General features: G+C 46.2%; 2 protein-coding genes across 3 annotated transcripts; one reads left to right on the forward strand and one right to left on the reverse strand.

The window, feature by feature from the left end:
* Window positions 1-765: 765 nt before the first annotated feature.
* Window positions 766-10,788, reverse strand: HIRIP3 (HIRA interacting protein 3). The gene is made up of 7 exons (XM_081168791.1): window positions 10,583-10,788; window positions 8,546-8,666; window positions 8,241-8,394; window positions 4,081-5,408; window positions 3,162-3,336; window positions 2,275-2,373; window positions 766-1,540 (listed from the first exon to the last, which is right to left on the reverse strand). The coding sequence occupies exons 1-7, from the start codon at window positions 10,657-10,659 to the stop codon at window positions 1,398-1,400; spliced, it is 2,097 nt and encodes a 698-aa protein (XP_081024917.1). The 5' UTR covers window positions 10,660-10,788; the 3' UTR covers window positions 766-1,397.
* A 152-nt stretch (window positions 10,789-10,940) lies between these two features.
* Window positions 10,941-20,849, forward strand: INO80E (INO80 complex subunit E). 2 transcript variants are annotated; one of them, XM_081168793.1, is made up of 7 exons: window positions 10,950-11,405; window positions 14,965-15,035; window positions 15,704-15,756; window positions 16,306-16,381; window positions 17,561-17,678; window positions 19,478-19,606; window positions 20,492-20,849. In XM_081168793.1, the coding sequence occupies exons 1-7, from the start codon at window positions 11,316-11,318 to the stop codon at window positions 20,693-20,695; spliced, it is 741 nt and encodes a 246-aa protein (XP_081024919.1). In that variant the 5' UTR covers window positions 10,950-11,315; the 3' UTR covers window positions 20,696-20,849. The 2 variants fall into 2 exon arrangements, with proteins under 2 accessions (XP_081024920.1, XP_081024919.1); XM_081168794.1 differs by lacking the exon at window positions 19,478-19,606 and having other exon boundaries at window positions 10,941-11,405.

The raw sequence follows: 20,849 nt of genomic DNA on the forward strand, positions 1-20,849 counted from the left end.
CAGAAGCTCCATTCCCAACATGCTAGAGCAGGGTAGGCAACCTAAGGCCTGTGGGCCAAATGCAGCCCAATCGCCTTCTCAATCCAGCGCACGGACGGTCTGGGAATCAGCGTGTTTTTTACATGAGTAAAATGTGTCCTTTTATTTAAAATGCATCTCTGGGTTATTTGTGGGGCCTGCCTGGTGTTTTTACATGAGTAGAACGTGTACAGTGGTACCTCGGGTTAAGTACTTAATTCGTTCTGGAGGTCCGTACTTAACCTGAAACTGTTCTTAACCTGAAGCACCACTTTAGCTAATGGGGCCTCCTGCTGCCGCTGCGCTGCCGGAGCATGATTTCTGTTCTCATCCTGAAGCAAAGTTCTTAACCCGAGGTACTATTTCTGGGTTAGCGGAGTCTGTAACCTGAAGCATCTGTAACCTGAAGCGTATGTAACCTGAGGTACCACTGTACTTTTATTTAAAACACATCTCTGGGTTATTTGTGGGGCATAGGAATTCGTTCATCCCCCACCCCCACCCCGCCAAGTATAGTCTGGCCCACCAAATGGTCTGAGGGACGGTGGACCAGGCAACGGCTGAAAAAGGTTGCTGCCCCCTGTGCCGGAGCCTCTGCTTCTACGAGATCTAGAAGTCTGGCCTTTTAGGAAAAGCTGCAATAATTGAGACGCTTTGACGGATCCCGCTTCTGCACCAGTTGTTGGATTATGGTGAATTACTTAGCCTATACGTTCATGAAGAGAGCAGTTGGGAGGGTGTACTGAGTCTCACTTAGAAAGTCCAACATTTATTAACAAATATAAAACATTTTAGCTGTAAAATCTCCAGAACACCATCCATAATTAAATGTGGTCCACACTGCAAAGGCACATCTGTCCTCTAACCAAGTGAATGAATTCCGTTCTCATTTAGGAGGTGCCCAGAGGGAAGAGAAATACCACAAAATATGAAAAGAGGCAAGGTACCAAACCATATGGGAAATGAAGCTCCACATCCCCTCCTTTGCAATATACTCTTGCATGTGTTCTTGTTTTCTCTTGGAAAGAAGGGTCATAGGGGAAGGTGGCCATACCTCAACTATAATACAACTATTTGAAGGAACTGGTGCTCTCTCTTTCTGCCCATCTCCCTTAGGAGTACAAATGTTTTTGGGAAGGGATGAACCTTTGCCCTCAGCAGAGACATTTGTGTCCCGCCTTTCATGCTAGTGATGGGGAAACAGCAACAAAAATATTAACATTATCTTTGTTTTGTCATGCATGTCGAGTGGGGTAAAATGGGCCAAAAACATCACGAAGCCCTCTCTTGGTTGTCAGGGTCAGCCCAACTTGTGTTTCCCCTCAAAATTAGGGCAACAAGCAACCCACGAATGCCTACGCTTCCCTCCAACCCTGGAGTCAATTGCTTTCCCCATCTGAACTGATGACACCTTTAAGGTGGGACCAGTCCCTAATAGGACTGTGGACAGGTGAATCCTCTGGGGAGCTGAGCTGCTTAGGCTTGCTGTAGAGACTCCAGACGTTTTGACGCCTTGGGCGGCCTGTGTGAATAAAAGGGCAGAGAGAGACAGAAAAGAGTTTCACATGAAGAGGCAACAGCTGCGGCTCTAAGGACACTTGTAGGGCTCCATGGACCAAGCCCACTTGCTCTGAACTCACAACCACAAGATGTGAAGCACATGCCTTCAAGCAAAACCCCCTCTTGGCTTCTCCCCTCTTACAGCATTCACTCCCCTTGCATCTAAACAAAACCCCTAGAACTCTACCATCATTTTTCTTACACCTGTGCCCTTTTTCCTCCCTGCCCCCGCATGCATGCATGCAAAAGAAAAAGGAAAAAGAAACTGGAATATCTGTAGTATTTACTTGATCACCAAAAGGAATGGTTGCCGTGCATCCTTTGGTCAGAAATAAGATGCAAAAACAAGACTGGAAGTAAACGACAATCGGTTAGAAAAGTAGAATATCCAAGATTGGGAAGAAGCGTATCACAAGCCCCACGTCTGATTTCCAGTTTTCCCACCAGACGATGCGCGATATTAAATGTTAATCGCACAGATGGAGCACTGAAATCAAATGGGCTTTAGTATCTTAAATCCACTGATATCAGTGGGCCTGCTCTGAGTGTGACTTAACTGGATATCACCCTGTATGGGGCAGGTAGGCTCAAATACACATGCAAAACAAAGGCAGAAATCAGGAAGTTACAAGTTTCCAGGTTTCTTCCTATCTACCACTAGCCATGCCCCTTCTCTTTGGCTCCTCCCACCTTTACCTTGTGTGGCGATGATGTTGCAGAGATCGAGCGAAGCAATTTCGGCGGCCACTTCCCGCTTCTTCTTCAAGGCCTTGCACTTGGCCAGAGATGGTGCCCCTGAGAAAAGGGGAGGGAAAACACAGGCCAAGAAGTGAGACACATGGGCAAGCGTCCCCCTGTGCTCAGAAGGATAAGACTCAAAAATAGCCACACTCTGAAAAAGGTGTTGCTGTAATTTCCCTGAGGTACGGTGCCTTTAAAAGAGCCTGATGGGTACAAATTCAAACAGGGGTAGCTTTTCATTCACCTGGGGATGTAGTAGTGAGGAAAGCAAGTTCTCTTCAAGTCTCACAAACCAAAGAAACCTTGATGGATGGGAGAAACTAGAGAAGGGCTTTAGCGCAGTGACAGAACATATGCTCTGCATGCAGAAGGTCCACGCTTCAACCCTTGGCATCGCCAGTTAAGGCTGGAAAAGTCGTCCAACACATTAAAAGACAGCTTCATCTGATGGATTTCTGGATCATGCAAAGAATCTGGCTTTTGAGGCTGTAAAAAATAGTCTCTGGAGACACCTGTTTAAATTTCTGACCCAGAGGACCCCCAAGTAGGAATTACAGTAGTGAAGGCGGTGTGTGTGGTCACAGGACTCCCAACAGCTCTTTCCATAATCGCACAAGATCAGCTATTGACTTTGAAAATGGGCTGTGTGTGCATAACTCCTACAGGCTGGTTGCAGCATCCACAACTTCCTTGGTCTGAACGTGGGGTTTGGAAGCAAGCACACACAGTGCTGCTGACCCCTAGTTCCTGGATCCAGCCTTTCCCTCCCTCTCTCCTTCCCTTGAAAACAGGCTTTCCCTGCTCTTCCCAGTTTCTGCCTAAAGCATCCAACTTGCACCCACCCTTCAGGCCGAGGTTTTCCAGCTCCTCTTTCAGCACCTTCAACTGAGCTTTGCGGGAGTGGCAACCACTAAGCAGCTTCTTGTAATTCCGATGGGCACCACACTCCCGGATGTAGCGTTTCAGGCGTCGGATTGAAGAGTGCTCCTCATTCTTCCTGGAGTGATGCTCTTTGTCCTGCAGCAGGTGGGGAACGGGGAAGAGATTGCAAAACCTGACACGGGGTCCATAAAAACGCTGCATTTTCAAAAGGCAGCCATTCCTTTAAAATAACCACGCTGTGCCTTATTGCAAGGGAGGGGGAACTTTTCCAGCCGCATTCCCTTTTGGGTGCCGCATGCTAGTGGAAGGGCCTTAGCTTTTCAGGCAGAAGATTCCCAGGCTCAACACCCAGCCTCTCCACACAGATGCTGCTGCCAGTCAGTGTAGACAACAATGAGATAGATGGGCCAATGGTCTGAGATTCTGTTCCTATGGTCTTAAGTTAAATGCCTGGGAAGTATGTGTATCCTGAAAGGCAGGATGCATAGTTAAAACACACACACCACACAAATTTGATTTTCAATATAGAAGCAAAAGGAAAGAGTAAAGGTGGGCAGCTTGCTTAGACTAAGGGCCGCCACTGCCCATTAATCCCCAAACTCTGTGCTCCCTGCATGCCTGACATTCGCACAATGATTCAGGTTACTTTTGAGAACAAAAGCTCGTGCCAGACTACACTCCATGGCCAGGCTGAATATACACTGACCAGCACATTATGGTGCTGGAACTGCCACCCAGAACACAAAAGACTTGAGTAAATATCAATCTTGGGAATATCTTAACATGCTGGGGGGGGGGGGAGGGAGGGAGAGGACAAACTGTGCCCGCAATTGTACAGAGCTATTAATGTTTGGCATTGCCAAGCAAAGATCTCCTTACCTTTCCTTTGCGTTTGGAAGAACGGGGGTCATCTTCATCTCCTGAGCTTGAACTCGCTTTCCTCCTTTGGGGCTTCTGCACCCCAGTCTTCTGCAGTCCTTTTTTCCTTCCCACCAATTCACTTCTGCTGTCCTCTGAATCCGTTTCCAGATCTTTTTCAGCGATGGTATGCTTTCTCTGGGACTTCTCTCCTTTCTTTCTCAGCGACTCTTCCTCTGAGCTATATTCACTCCCAGACACACTCCTGCCCTTCTTTTTAAGCTCTCTTTTCTTTCTCAACTTTCCACTTTCACACTCTTCTGACCCATCCTCTGATTCGTCACTGCTCCCGTCAGACATCTTGGATTTGCTTTTCCCCCTTTCCATCTCCTCGGTCTCACTGCACGATTCATCTTCGCTACTGCTGGGCTCCTTGGTCCCTTTTCTTTTTCGCTCTGAGCTCTTACGCTCATTTCTCTCGCTTTCCAATTCTTCCCTGCTTGTGCTTTGCTTGGGAGGCTCATGCTTCCCCTGCTTTTTCTCCTCCAGTTCCTTCCTCTTCTGCGTCTTTTTCATTCCTTTGCTGGCCTGCCTCTTGAACTCCCCATCGTCTTCAGAATCGCTCTCTGAATCCCTCTCCAGCTCCTCTGCCCTAACACTTTCCTTGCTTCGTTTACTATTTCTCCTCATCTTGTTTTGCATGCTGGGCTGCTCATCCTCTGAATCGCTCTCTGATTCATCCTCACCCTCACTCTCCTCTTGAGCCTTCAAACATCTTCGTCTTGGCCTGTTCTGAGCCTTTTTGCCACCACTGCCCTTCATCTCCTCTTCACTCTCACTTCCATCAATTCTTCCCCCCTCGCACATTTTTCTTGCCTTGGGCAGCTCCATGTCCTCTTCCGACTCTTCTTCCATTTTCCTCCTTTGCTCATCCATATTTCTGTTCTTTCCTTTGCCCAGTGTCTCAGTCCGCTTCTGTTCTTTGCCAAACCCTTTCTTTTTCTGGGTCTTGTAGTTGCTCAGCTCTTGTTCAGAGTCACTCCCTGATTCGATTCTTTGGCCTTTTGCTGCCTTATGTTTTCTGATCTCTTCAAGGTCACTCTGTTCCTCTTCTGTTGTCTCCTTCGACTCACTCCCTGATCGTTCTCTCTGTCTCCTGCTACCTTTCCCCCTCTGGGGTCGTTCCCTCCTTCTCTTCTTTGCACTTTGCCCATCGCTCTCAGATCCGCCAGCCTGCCCTTCTGCTCCGGAATCTTGTTGGTCGGAGCAGCTAGAAGATTTCCCAGCTCCAACATGCTTAGGTATCTTCTTGGAATCAATCCCAGAATCTTTATCATCAGAACTGACTTCTGGAAGATAAAAAGTGAGCAACATGACAGATATTGAGAAGGGGCACTAATCAGTCTACTTGGCTGGAAATTTGCCTGGTCACCTGTGGCAAGTTAACAACTGTCTGCAGGCGGCCAGGCATCCCCAATGTTGTCGCAACTGCTGGTGGTGGAGCCAATAGGGTCACGTGTGCCCCCTCCACAATAGCATAGCCCTGTAATGCATAGCAACCCACTCTGAGGAATATACCCTTGTCCGACTAATTCAAATTATTTCCCACCCTGTTTCTTTTTAACATTTGTTCGATTTTTTTTTTTAAAAAAGCAAAGAATAAAAAACACAATTTTATTTGCCGACTCAGTAGAATTAATTTAGCAAACAGCAGAGGAGAGAAAACGCCACAGAGGAAAGCAAGTAGGAATCGTTACGGTGATCAGAGGTCAAAAATCCATCTAATAACAAACAAAAAACAACCTGCTGAGGAAAAAAACCCTCAAAAAAGGGCAAACCACACACACACACAAAGTAACTGCACTCACAAGAAAACAGCAGTTAAGGGCCCGAAGAACACCAGTGATTAAACTGGCCTGCTTCAAGCAGGGGCAGAAAAAATGAATTGCTGCTTGCAGAGGGGCAACTTAGAAGCCTCCGAGAAGGATGGTGTTTTTACTGCCTTCAAGAAAGTGGAGCATAACAATATCCCACTGTCCTATTTTCTACTGGTGAGAGAAGAATTACAAACCTGAAATACCATAAATAAAGGAAAAATAGTAACATTACTTTTTTAAAAAGGATAAGTGTTTATTAAAAGTGTTTAGAGACTCAGTATTTATTATTTATTTATTTCATAAAATTTATGCACTACTTGATTGTAAAAAACAAATAAACCTCAAAGCTGCCTACAAAAAGATAAAACAATAAAGTAGGTTCACAGCCCTACTTTAAAACGTACAAGTGTTAAAATACTAAAATAGATCAAAATTACCTCAGCTTTCCAAGCATCTGGTTAAGCTTGTCTAAAAAAAGAATATTTTTAGCAGGTGCCGAAAAGCATACAGTGAAGACGTTGGCCTGATTTCAAGAGGCAGGGAGTTCCAAAGTGCAGGTGCTGCCCCACTAAACAATCGACTTCGCACCAATGCAGAGTGGGTATGACACGGCACCGTAGTAGCGCCAAGGTGAGTTCCAGGCAAATATTCCAGAGATGTTCCCCCACCTCAGGCCACCATCATCTACACTCAGAAGATGTGGTGCTTCCCTTATGGCCTCCTCCTCCCCACGAGGCCTGTTTTTAGGCTCAAGCCAGGACAGGGATCTACCCATGGAGAAGAAAGCTGACAGTGGCGGAGGTAATGTGTGTTCAGAAAACACGAATGAACGTTCCACCTTACATGAAAAACTCTCTGCATTTTGATAATTAAGAGACATGCTAGTGTTCCATGGGCATATAGCTTTTCCATTCTTTTATACATTTAAAAATGTGTTCTGAAAGTGGCAGAGAGCCTATAAAGGAGGTAACCACATGCTTTCTGTGAAAAGCTCTTTCTCTCTACACATAAAAATGCAGCTGACACAGATCTCCATTAAGGTAATTCTCAACATAACTAACAGAATCCTTCCAACTCTACAATTCTACGATGCAGGAATCTGGCTGAAGCTAAGCAAGCCATCAGTGATGGAAGGAAGGGCCTGAGTGTGGGATAAAAGACAAAACAAAGTGGATTTTTAAAACAAGAGAAGCTGATTTCAATTATGTGCTGCTATCAGCCCATTATCTGGACTGCGTGTCCCTCAGACGAAGGTCCCAGCAATTTCCTGCCAGAAAGCCAGGTCATCCAAGCAAACTGAAAGCAGTGCATACTGGACAGGCAAGAAGCAGCACTTCCTCACGGACTGTGCAATTGCTTTAAACAATCACAGAACCAAGAATAAATCAACAAGGAGTTTCAGAAGGAGGTTTCTCTCTGTTTCTTTGATAACACCTGGACGGGAAAGATTAACGATTTGGGAACTGCCAAAATAACAATGGACAAAACTCTGAATTTGGATGCAATTAAATGAAGCGGTGCAATGAAAAAACAAAAACAGCTGAAAAAGTACAATATACAGACAAATCTGCACTCCATAGGGGAAAAAAGTATCTGTTTTCTGACATGAATGTGGATCACATAACCAGAGTCAAAACGTGGAGGAAAAAATTGGATATGGAATTATGAAAAACATTGATGATGATGAGAGGCAGGACTATGATGTTGAAAGCGCTTCGGAATTCAGACCGTGGGAAGCCAAAACAAAAATTATTACAATTTGGAAGACAATTGGACTTTTTTATTTTAGTTTTTTATTTTCATTGGATTTGATTTGATATGTTAATTAGATGTTTTAATTAAAAAATTAATAAATGCTTAAAAAAATAAAAAATAATAATCACAGAACCATAACTGTCAACTTAAGATTTGAAAATAAGGGATCAGCAGCCTCAAAAATAAGGGATCAGCAGCATCACCTGTCCCAGGGACAGTGTATGGGTATCTAACAATCCAGGATAGCAGCGGGAAACGGTGCTGGAATAAGGGAATTTCCCACAAAAAAAGGCAAAGTTGACCGCTATGCACAGAACTCTCTCCCACACACACTCATGCTCCAAGAGTCTCAGATACTCCCCTGCAGCTGCATATCACAAGGATAGTAAACAGTTGGGAAAAGTCATCTTTCCCAAAAAACTGTCAGCCTGCCATTTGCAAATAATTGTGAAAACCAACCTTCAGAAAGACCCTTCCACAAGCAAGAGACTAAGACTATGCCAGGGAGCATTTGCATACAGGACAGCATTTTGCAATCTTGTCATGTACCTGGTATGCTTCCAGTTCGCTGCTTCTTGTGCTCTTGGATTTCTAACTCCTCGCCAGGGGTATCAGAGTTGCAGCGAGGTCGCTTCTGGATCATGGAGTTGATGTGAGTCTTGAATTTTGCCATGAACTCTACGGCATTCACGGAATCCTCCTCCTGTAGATGACATCAAAATGAAAAGTTTCCAGCTTTAACTATTTGGACCCCTTTCACTGCCTCCGGTGGCACAGCACACCTTTCCTCTCCTCCAGCTGGCTCCCCCAGAGAAAGTGCTGCCCTGCCCTTTACCCGCTAACATTGCCCGCACCTCCATCCGGTTCAACTCGACTTCCACCAGCTGCCTGAGTTGCACCTTTTGCTCTTCAGCCATACTCTCCCGCCCGGTATGAAGGAGATAGTTCTTCCGGATTATAGCATTCGTGAGGGTGCTGCAAAAAACAGCAATAATGGTGAGGAATGAGGCTTTTGTTGAATAGCCACACATTCACTGTTAATGTCATTTCCAGTTCAAGTTTCATCTCCAGTTCCAATGCATATAAAAACAATACAATAATAAAATATCAACAGCCACCAAGTCACAAGGAACTAGCAAGATAAGCATGCCCATCTCCAGCACCAATGCACGGATTAACTGAAATCTGGGGCAAATAAACACATTTTTATTTGGTACTAAAAGCCCAACAGCGTAGGCACCTGTTACATCTAAGAAAGGAGGGCATTCCATTATTGATCTGCCAGTCCTGAGGGCACCCTCTTGTGTGTTGCCACATAGCAAGTGCTTGATAAATACAGTGGTGCCTCGCAAGACGAAAATAATCCGTTCCGCGAGTCTCTTCGTCTAGCGGTTTTTTTGTCTTGCGAAGCAACCCTATTAGCGGCTTAGCGCTATTAGCGGTTTAGCGGCTATTAAAGGCTTAGCGGCTAAAAGGCTATTAGCGGCTTAGCGGCTTAGAAAAAGGGAAGGAGCGAAAAAAATCGCAAGACTCGCAAGACGTTTTCGTCTTGTGAAGTAAGCTCAAAGGGAAATTCGTCTTGCGAAGCGCATCGAAAAACGGAAAACCCTTTCGTCTAGCGGGTTTTTCGTCTTGCGGGGCACCACTGTACAACATACGGGCAGGCTTAAATGGGAGCAGGCAATGCACAGAGTGTGTAGGTCCTAAGCCATGTAGGGTTTTACATGTCCACAACCTCCCGATGGGAGACAGATGCACCATGTACTTAAAAGTACTTGAGCAAAACGGTCACAGCTGGTGTCTGTGGGCTCCCTCATCCTAGACATTGGGCTTGTTACCTGAGAACTGGCCTATGTGTGTAAAAGGTAAAAAGGTAAAGGACCCCTGGACAGTTAAGTCCAATCAAAGGCGACTATTGAATTGCGGCACTCATCTTGCTTTTCAGGCTGAGGGACCCAGCGTTTGCCCACAGAACACCGTGACAGGAGCCAGAGCACAAGGAAACGCTGTTTACCTTCCCACCGCAGCAGTACCTATTTATCTACTTGCACTGGCGTGCTTTCGAACTGCTAGGTTGGCAGGAGCTGGGACACAGCAAAGGGGGCACACCCCATTGCAGGGATTTGAACCACCAACCTTCTGATTGGCAAGCTCAAGAGGCTCAGTGGTTTAGCGTCACCCTATGTGTGTACTCACCCCCCCAACTCTACGATGTCAAAACAGTAAATGTTCAAAATACACAGGATGGAGGCACAAACATAGGTATATAAACCATAATCTGAAAAGAAGTAGCGAGCAATTCTGAAGCCATTTCGAGCCTCTTAAATGACCTCAACTATTTCTCTGCAGTAGCAGGAAGGATCTGTAAATCCTAAGAGATAAAATTGCTTGGCATGTAGGGGGCTTACCCCTCCCTGGAAAACTGGTCTGGCATGTATCTGTTAAGATGTTAATAGAGCATCTGTGTATCAATCGGTGTAAGTTTGTAAGAGAGATTCAGGATCCATCGTCCTTACCAGGTCAGAGGGATATCCTGGACACCCACCCATCCCCGGCCAGGGACTGATCACGACCTTCTCCTCCAAGGGAGGCCAGATCTTCATGGCAAAAGGTGCCAGCAGGTGTGCGCTCAGCGGTTCAGTCTTTCCTCGCGTCACACCCATTCCCGAGGAAGCGCCTTTCCCCCACCGCCTTCCCCGACGCGAAAGCGGCCGGCTGTGCGGTTTATTTCAGCGGCGAGGCAAACGCACTCTGCAAATGCCCAGGGGCACCCCTGTCTTCCTTAGTCCCGAGCGCGAAAAGCAGGTTTCAGGGCCAAAGGCCGCCGGCCCCGGGTTCAGCCTTGCAGGCGCCCCTTCAGCCGGAAGCCTTGCGCAGCTCCGGACTCTCACCTGAGGTCGGGCTTTTCCTGGAAAAGAGCCCTGACGAAGGCTTCCATCCTCTGCAACTCCGCGGGATCCGCTGCCATCCTTTCCCGCCAACGGGCTCCTCGGAGCTGAAGCGGTCCTTCTCCTCGCAAGGCCTACTGGGAAGTGTAGTCCCGAAGAGCAGCGACCGCAGCAGCAGCAACCAGAAGAGCCTCTCAAGGCGGCGGGTGGAGAAGTAAGGGAGCGACGCAGGGCACGGGAGGCGTGGTTCGCAAGGGTTAGCAAATGAGCCAATGGGAGCGGATTCGACGGCGTCGCCGGGTCTGACGGGAAACGTAGTCCTAGCAACGCGTACGTGCCCGTAGCAACGGGGCGGCAGCGGGTACTTCCGGGTGTGACAAGCCAACGCGCGTCCAATGGGGGAAACGTTGCCTTTATATTACGAAGCGCTGCCCTTTGTTTAATTCCCTGAGTTTGGGCCTCTCAAAAGCTCCCATGACGTGTCTGAATAATAGGGACTCCAGATAATAAAAAATAAATAAATTGGGGGTTGTTGTTGTGGAAAGAGCCTCCCCGCCGCGAGGCATGCCGGGAGTCGTAGTCCAGCTCCTCCTGCCCATCCGCTTCGCTGAGGTTTCTTCCCGGAGCATACCGGGAAATGTAGTTCTTCCACTGTAACCTCCCCCCGCTCCCCCCCCCGCGCTCTCTCTCTCACCCCAGTCTCAGTTCCAGCCTCCCGTTGCTCCCCCAGGTGGGCATGAACGGGGCGGGAGAGCCTGATCCTGGCAGCGGGGGCTACAAAAGGCGCTACAGGGCCTTGAAGAGGAGGCTGAAGTTCCTGATCTATGTGAGGAGCTGGGGGGGCGGTGGGGAGAGGGGAGGCACTGGAGGGAAGGACGTCTGGGGGAGCAGGTCATATTATTTTGGAAGGAGGGGGCAATATTTACCTTTGCAGGCGGAGTGAGTTAAGGCTAAGTGAGAAACGGGGTGGGAGCCGAGGGTGGGCAGGTTATGCTGTGTCAACATGTTTCCGATTCCATGTGTCCAAAACATTGTGGACATCCTATTCTCGTGGGGGGGGGGAGAGCACGTGGGGCGCCCCGGGTTAAGATCTGTTGAATCAACCTGCGCTTTTGTTTTTATAGGGAGATACGAGTAGATACGAGTAGCCTGCTCACTTGTAAGGGAGCTGAGAGCGGGGTTGGTTTCAGTGGGGTTTGTTCCCTGAAAAAACACATCTTTCGAAACCTAGTGTGACGTGGAGGGGTGTGTGCTAGGTTTGGGGGCTTTTCTGGGGATTATCTTTACTATGAGCTCTGTGATAGGCAGCTGTAGGTTAAGAGTGAGCAATACTGTATGTGGGAGCTTACAGTGCTAACCTACTTTGCAGGGTTATTGTCTGAGCATTTAAAAAAAAGATAAATGTGTGAGAAGAGCTTTCTTATAGCCATTTAATATCCTGCTCTTCAGTCTGGAGAGCAGCTCACCACAGTTAAAACATTTACAGTACAGTACATTCAAGGAATAATAATAATGATAATAATAATTTATTATTTATACCCCGCCCATCTGGCTGAGTTTCCCCAGCCACTCTGGCGGCTCCCAATCAACTTAAAAACAATACAGCATTAAACAATACAGCCTAGGACCCTCATACCTACAGGACTGCCTCTCCTGGTATGCCCCGCAGAGGACCTTAAGGTCCATAAATAGCAATACTCTAGAGGTCCCGGGCCCTAAGGAAGTCAGATTACCTTCAACCAGGCCTCCAGCCTGGTGGAACACTGTCTCATGAGACCAGGGCCCTGTGGGATTTGATTTCTTTCTGCAGGGCCTTTTCCTTCTGTGATGGAACCCCTATTTGGGGACTTCCCTGGCTTTTTTCTGGCCCATGTAGGACCAGTCTGGAGGGTTGGCCTTGGTGAAGATTTGACGTTTTCTCCTCCAAACAGTTTTTGATCTGGGCTTCCACTGAAATGAGACTGCATTTTAAGTTGTATTTTAATCAATGGTTTTTATACTTGATGTTAGCCGCCCTGAGCCCGGTCTTGGCCGGGGAGGGCGGAGTATAAATAAAATAAAATAAAAATTAAAAACTTCCCTAAACAGGGCTGCCTTCAGATGTCTTTTAAAAATAGGATAGCTGCTTATTTCCTTGACATCTGATGGGAGGGTGTTCCACAGGGCGGGCGCCACTACCGAGAAGGCCCTCTGTCTGGTTCTCTGTAACCTCACTTCTCACAATGAGGGAACTGCCAGAAGGTCCTCAGCGCTGGATCTTAGTGTCTGGGCTGAACGATGGGGGCGGAGACGCTCCTTCAGGTATACAGGACCGAGGCCATTTAGGGCTTTAAAGGCTAGCACCAATACTTTGAATTGTGCTTGGAAACGTACTGGAAGCCAATGCAGATCTCTCGGGACCGGTGTTATATGGTCCCGGTGGCCACTCCCACTCACCAGTCTAGCTGCCGCATTCTGGATTAATTGCAGTTTCCGGGTCACCTTCAAAGGTAGTCCCACGTAGAGCGCATTGCAGTAGTCCAAGCGGGAGATAACTAGAGCATGCACCACTCTGGCAAGACAGTCCGCGGGCAGGTAGGGTCTCAGGCGGCGTACCAGATGGAGCTGGTAGACAGCCGCCCTGGACACAAAATTGACCTGCGCCTCCATGGACAGCTGTGAGTCCAAAATGACTCCCAGGCTGCGCACCTGGTCCTTCAGTGAAGGCATTTTAAAACCAGCAGTACAGCAAGGAATCTCTATGAAACAAAGGAATATGAGACTAGTGTGAAACGTGATAATTTTTGGGAGCAGAGCTGACCCTTTGGTAGAAATCCAAAAAGCACCCCTTCCCTCTAGTATATAAATATTATTTGATTAAGTGATTTGATAGTTTGAAAAAGGAAAGAAAAAGAAAAACACTGTCAGCTCACATTAATGATACAGTAACTGTCAATACATTTTAGTTTAGACATATAGCTCAATATATGCTGTCCAAAAAGATATCCAAGCGAGATTTGCATTTCTAAAAAGTATGTTCAAATGTAGCAAGTGTTTTGGGGTCTTTGGACCATTCCATAATAGATGGTGGGTATTTATCCTTTCAGGTTCAAAATATAAGTCTTTTATTTTAGTTATCACAAGAGCTTGCAAAAATCACACTTCATTGTCCTGCAATTAATTCCAGAAAGGCTAACTAACGGGTTGTCGTTCTTTTCTTTTTTTGATAACATTTTATTAATTTTCCAAAAACAACCAAAATAAAAACCATAATAATATTCACATTCAAAAATTTAGACCATAATCTTAATAGACTTCCCTCCACTTCCCCTCCTGCTTCCATTATTTTACTCTTATTCAAGCACGTCCTTAAAATCTTATATTCTTCACAATCCAATTTTTAAACCTTACTCATCTTATTACAAGTGACTTTTAAAAGTTCAACTAATGTAAAAGCCTATCCACAAAGCTTACAAGGTTATGCTTTAAACATTTCCCTTATTTAAAAAAGAAAAAAGAGAAAACCAATGTCCTTTGGGTTTCAAGTTGTCTAATATGTCCTGCATAGTTCACTAATTTATTTTACCAATCTTCTTTGGCGGTGGCTTCTTTCTTCTATGGGGTTGGGCTGGTCTTGGCCTGGCATCCACTCTCAGGTGCAGGAACAAAGTCTTTTGCCCAGTAAATCCATTAAGTCCTGTACCTTTCAGAATCATAGCTTCTATTTTTTTAAACAAAGGTCATTTTCAACATTCTCTTCAGATCTTTATATGTTACCTCCCAGGCCTTCTTAATAACTTTACATTGCCACCACATATAGTAGCCTCTCATACTTCCCCCCCTTCTTTTCTGTTTTGTCTCCATCAAAGTAAAATCTTCCCAGATCAATTCACACGAGGTGCCATTTTTACTGTGGATCACCTTTACTTTCCCCTTTCCTTGAGCCTACCACCTCAACCTTTCCCACCTCAGTGGTTTGTATGTTCACCTCTTTAAGTTGTCCCACAGCCTCTGAAAGTAAATTAGTATTTTCCCGGATTTGAGAAGCTGTTTTCCAACATTTTCCTTTATCTCACACAATTCTCTTTTAAATTCTGAACGCAAATCATAAAATTCATATTTTACAGTATATTCTTTTGACTTACGACCTTGCTGGTTTGTTTCAACTTTGGAATTTTTTCTTCTACCATTTCTAATTTCAGGTGGAGGGGGGTGGAATCTCTCCCCCTTTCCCAGCTTTCTCTCTAAGATTAAATTCCAAAATAAAAATTTTAACAAATTATATTTTCCCACCTTTACATCCATTCACAACAAAATAATTTTTGTTCAATATGAATAAAACTTCAATATTAATATTGTTTTAAAGTCTCCTTCTGACTTGCATGATCTCTCTTGTTATTTCTCAGGAACAAGAATGTTTCCAGGAAGAACTGAGAAAAGCGCAAAGGAAACTCTTAAAAGTTTCACGGGATAAAAGGTGAGCTGATGCGATAGAGAAGGGAAGAGGGGGTGCAGAAAGGGGAGATGATGGGGGAGGTTGTGGGGCTGACACTGAGAGATGCTTATGGGCTTGGTGTGGGAGAATGAAATCTTGTAGTGATGAAGGGTGGGATATCAATTCTACAAACAAATAAATAATAGATAGGGTTGCCATATTTTTTTGGCAGGGTTCCTGGATCCTTAAAAGTTATGTGACAGGGGAAAATCAATGCATCTCATGTTAGGGAAAACTGTACCTGTTTGGTTTCTGCCTGAAAAGCTGCTATTAATGTTGCACGTGAGCTCTGCCTTGAAAAGGTGACTGTTCCGTAAACGGTGGGGAGGGAGCAGGAAGAGGATATCTGAGGTGGCAGCAGGACTTAGTTTATGTCAAAGATGTCTAGCGTTGAGATCCAGACTTTGCTTTCAATACCAGAGCAGTATTTGAGACTTTGAGTCCTAAAAATAAGAGAAAAGTGCCTCAGTGCAGAGTGCCTTTCTTCTGCTGCTGATTTTTCTGGCGCAATCTCTGTGCACTTGGGTTTGAAGAGCAGGGCTTCTGAGGCAGGTGGCAGAGTGCTGGCCTCAGACATTCTCCACTTAGAAATTAAGTGTTGCATTTGAGATTGTGACCTCCTCTCCTCCTGATCGTTTCCTGTTTTCCAGTTTTCTGCTTGATCGCCTGCTCCAGTATGAGAACGTGGATGAAGAATCATCAGGTAATTCAAGGCTCACGACTTTCTTCTGGTTGTGTGCTTTGGAGAGGGTAGCCCACCCACACTGTCTTGGACATGTGCAAAGAAGTGGAAGAAAATGAAATGTTGTTTCCACAGCAGCAGTAACAGCCTTGTCCAAAATAACAAAGCAGTGTCATGATTATGTCATGGTAGCGTATAATTCAATAAATGTGGTGGTAGAAAGACTGGTAGCTAAAAGTCATTTGAAAGGACATTATAGCTTAATCCTAAATGTCTGCGGTTTGAGGCCCAAAATGAGAAGGATCTGCGGCAAGAGCTTTTGCGCTAGGAGATGGGTCACATGAATCAGTGCAGTGAAGCAGCATGAGCTTAGGCTGGGAAGACACGAGTTCAAATCCACCACTCAGCCTTGAAGATTACGGGATAATCTTGCCCAAATTATGTCTCTCGGCCTAACCTGCCTCGCAAGAGTGTTGTATGGATAAAATTACCCTCATGTATGTTAGGTACTTGAGTTCCTCAGCCGAACGTTGGTATTCAGATCTGACTGAAACTAATTTTTCATTTCAGACTCGGAGGCAACAGCCTCCTCTGACAATAGTGATGGGGAGGTCCCCAAGGGGACAGAGCCACAGTCCCTAAAGAGGTGAGTGCGTGAGCCCTGGTCTCCAAGGTGAAGGGTAAGGATCAGTGCCACCAACCACGGCATGATATATCCTGTGAGCCCTGCCAATGGGCAGAATCCTTCTGCTTGGCCAAGTTCAGCCAGTTTTCAAAATGTTCTCCCTTCTTAGGAAGCAAAAAAGACCATATGTTGCTTTCTTACATGACCTTGCAGGACCACTTTTAGGTATATGCTAGAGGGTGATCTTTACAGGAAGCAAAGATGTCTGTTTTGCTGATCATCCTTTGCATGCCACAGTAAGCCATAAACCACACATTACGGCGCATGAGCAAATCCCCCCTACTTTCCCCTACCCCAAACATGCTGGGAGGAAACATACAACAGTGATTCCTGGCTTTGTGTTATTCCTGAACTGTGAACTGTAGTTTTCTTCGCTCCCAACTAAACCACGGTCAAGCCAAGTTTTGTTGTTCTTGGCTTACTGGTGGTGGTTTTTTTGGAGCAAAACGAACCGTAATCCCAAGGTTGGACTGAACACTGTGCCAGCTATCATGGCTTTGTTTTTTAAAGTTCATTTATTAAATTTATATACCGTTCTCCATCTGAAGATTGCAGGGAGGTTTACAGCATAAAAAATGCAAAATGAGAACACAAAATACGTAACAAACCAAACCAAACAAATATTTATTTCTGTCTTGTTTCCTCCCTGTACAAGTGGGGAAGAGACATGATCAGCATATAGCCTTGGTGGTGGTGCTGCTGCCACTGGGGGCTGCCTGGTTGGTGTTGACCCATGATGGGTCTTTCTAGCGGCCATTCCCAGTCTGTCAAACGCCCTCTCTAGTGAGGTGTTCTCCCTCCCTCAGTATTGACTTCCAGGAGAAATTTTACCTGAAAATTTGATAGCTAAAAAACAATGTTCCTGGCAACTCTGAATTTTATTTTATTTTTTAGAATACAAAACAGTATTCTATTTTGACACCCTGGGCTTCTTTAAAGGGAAAGGTGGGATATAAATCCAGTTGTAATTGAGTAATGATAGGCATGTACAGGGTAGATGTGTGACGTGTAAACTGAGCCACTCAGTATGATTTCTTTGGCACCATGCGCAAACCATGCCCGTAGGTGCTCTGGCCTTGTGGCTTCCGCTCGTGGCAACTTTTCATCCTCATGGCAACTCCTTTCTCCTTCTACCCACAGAAAACAAAGTCCGCAGCTTGGCAGCGCTTCATCCCCTTCGTCTTCAGGCCTTTCCCTCCAGCCAACTTCTGGCTTTGGGCTCCCGGCTTCAGGGACACCATCTCCATACTTGACCTCTGTGAGTAACTCCATTTCTGTCTGGGTAAAAGGACTGGGTAGGATAGGGCTGCTCAAGTCAAACCTTGCAGGCACTGTCTTCAAATGCTGTGAACTAGGGAATGACTTGGGCCACCTTTGCCCCATAGGTTTAAAGCACTGAGAGAGAGGGATAGAGATCCCTGGAAAGAGGGATTGACTCTTAAACCACCCTGGGAATTGTAGCTCTGAGGGGGGAATAGGGGGCTCCCTAAGAACTCTCGGCACCCTTAACAAAACTCCCAGAATTCTTTGGGGGAAGAAGCCATGACTATTCCAAGTGTCATCCTAGAGCTTTAAATATGGCCTTGGATAAGGTCCTTCTCAAACGTCAGAGATGGCTTGACTAGGTTTTAGTTGAGCTAACCTGACCTTCAACATGGCCTACCATAGAGATGAGGCAATGGTGTCAGGGATTAGAGTGGCAATGAAGTTCCCATTGCTTTCTTAGACCAAGACGAAACAAAGGCGCTCATCTTGTGTACTGTCCACCATGGCTGCGCTGACAGACGCTTGAATGCCATTGCCCACTCTGGCCAAGATTCTTGGCCAGCTTTCAAAATGGTCACTCTGGTGTCTTTGGTATTGCTGCTGAGTTTGGCAGGATAACCATTTCTCATGATGGCCGCAAGTACTCTGGGCCTCTCTCTCAAAATGGCTTCCCTGACTTCAAGGACTGACATTGGATATGGATGTCAGAATGCCCAAGGCTGTTCCTCACCCTCTCCTTCCCATACCACCTCCATTTCGCTTCATTATTTTCTATTACAGCATTTATTTGTGGTTGCTAACATGCTATATAGACCTGAAATGGAGCCTCTCTCTGCCTTGGCCAGAGATAGCGTAATATGTTGGGAGAAGTGAGTTCATCATACTGGTATGCCCGGGGGGGGGTGATGTTTAGTTACCTACACCTTGTATAATAATGCACACCCATGCAGTGTTTGGGTCTGAGCTATGTGTTTGGGTAGTCAGTCACGTTTTGTATGTGCATCTGGTCCCCTCAAAGAGGAGAAGGCCCATTTCAACAAAGGCTTGACGTTTGCTTGAAAAGGGCAGCCAAAACGATCAAGAAACTGGAACCCCTCCTCTACCAAGGAAGGGCTAAAATTTTATGCCTGGGGGGGGGGTGGAGGGGGGTGACTAACCAAGCAGTCCTAATGCATGTCTATTGAGAAGTAAGTCTGGGGCTGATGGGACTTGTCATCTGAAACTTCCGGCAGGCACCAGAGTAGGGAAGGCTGTGGTAAGAGATTTATAAAATGACACGTGGTGTGGAGAAGGTGGAGAGAGACCTCCCCCCCCTTCCATAATACTACAACTTGGGCTCACCCAGTGAAAATGATGGAGAGGAGATTGAGCATCGACCAAAGAAAATATTACTTCACAAAATGTGCCATGGCTTATGGAGTCCGCTGCCGCTGGGGTGTGATGGCAACTAGCTCAGGTGGCTTTCAGAAAAGTTTAGATAAATCTGCAGAGGTGGAGAGGTCTGCCAAAAGCTACTTAGCTGCTACGGCTATGTAGAACCTCCAGATTCAGAGGCACGCTATCTCTGAACACGAGTTGCTTGGAGGGGGCTGGATTGGGTGGCCTTCTGGTCTAATCTTCAGGAGGTCGGTGGTAACGTTTGACCAGCTCAAGCTTACAGGCATAGATTTCTCAAATTATATGTGTGTGGCTTCTTACTCAGAACCCTTTTCTGGGGCTTGCATGCTCATCATTCATACTTTGATTTCTTATTCCATCTCCCCACCCCGCCTCCACCCCTTTCCCACCCAGCTGGCCTCACCCCCTTATGCTCCCTTCCCCTCTGACTACCTGGCACTAGAGCCTGAGGCTGGGCCCCCCCAACCTGAAGCCAACGCCACCCGCTCTGCCAGGCGGCCCCAAAGGCCCCGCAAGCTCAAGGTACCATCTAGATTGTGTTGGGGGTTGGGTGTGGGGCGGAGGGTGTCTGCAATCCACTAAGTGGACAGGTTGAAGTCTGAATGTAGGGGACTGAATTAAATTTGGGGCTCATATTGCTGTACTGTATTGCAATATAATTTGGGGGTGGGGAGAATAGAATATAATTTTGGGTGTGTTTCTCTCTATATATATACACACATACACATTGTGATGTTTTCTATGCACATGTAGATTGAATTATTCTCATTGAACACAGTAGGGCATAACAACATAGAACAGCAATGAAGCTGCAACTACACTGCAAACTTAAAACTCATTTTCAACCTCTGTGGTATCATGGCTTCTCTCCAGGGAACCCTGGGAATTGTGGAGGCTTCTTCTGAGCAAGCCGCTGGAAAATTAAACTTTTCCTCACAGAACAATTTTTGTTTGTTCTGGGGGATTGTTTGAACCCATCAATACGACACCTTTTTAGCCAAAAAACACAGAGGCATTTTAAGAAGACAATTATGTGGGGCATGGTAGAAAGAGGAGGTTCTCTTGGATGGGTCTTAGTGCTACGTACAACATTGCAGACCCACCCTGTAAATTATTGGAAGGCTCGCTCATCCTGTCCTTACACATCCTGGATAAACGCTAAGCTCTCGGAGCAAGCCTGGAAAGTTCTAGAAGAGAGGTCAAGTGTTATGGGCTTGGGCAGGCTAAAATAAGTACAGTGTTACTCTGTGTGGAAGGAAATTTCCGCAAAATTCTGCCATTTCATACGGGGGTGGGCAACATGCTGCTCCTTTCTGTGTGGGACTAGAGAATGCAATGCAGGAGGAGATTTGGCTCTGCCTGGCTCACTCTCCCACCCACAATTTCTTGTTCTTTTCCCCACTGCAGCTCCCGCTGCCCCCCACCTCCCACTCTGACTGTTCATCTGTGGTGGTGGGGTTGCCCTTTCCTTCGCCCCGCGGGACCCCCAAGCTGCCGCCGCCCACCATCCTCAGTACAGTGCCCCACCAGATGTTCAGTGACACCGGGGAGGGAAGTGGCGAAGACCCCCTGGATGGTGACGATGAATTGGTAATCGACATTCCCGAGTGACAGTGGCAAGCGGCTCTCTCTGCTCAAAGGACACAGGCCTCGCAGTGGTGTGCGTGGGGATTGCGCCCCACAATTTTTATTTTTATTTTTGTTTACAGACTCCAAAAAACATGCAAACCAGTCAATAAATGGGATTTTTTATATATATAAAAAA

The sequence above is a fragment of the Podarcis bocagei genome (assembly GCF_964188305.1).
Source record: "Podarcis bocagei genome assembly, chromosome: 13".
Classification (NCBI taxonomy): domain Eukaryota; kingdom Metazoa; phylum Chordata; class Lepidosauria; order Squamata; family Lacertidae; genus Podarcis; species Podarcis bocagei.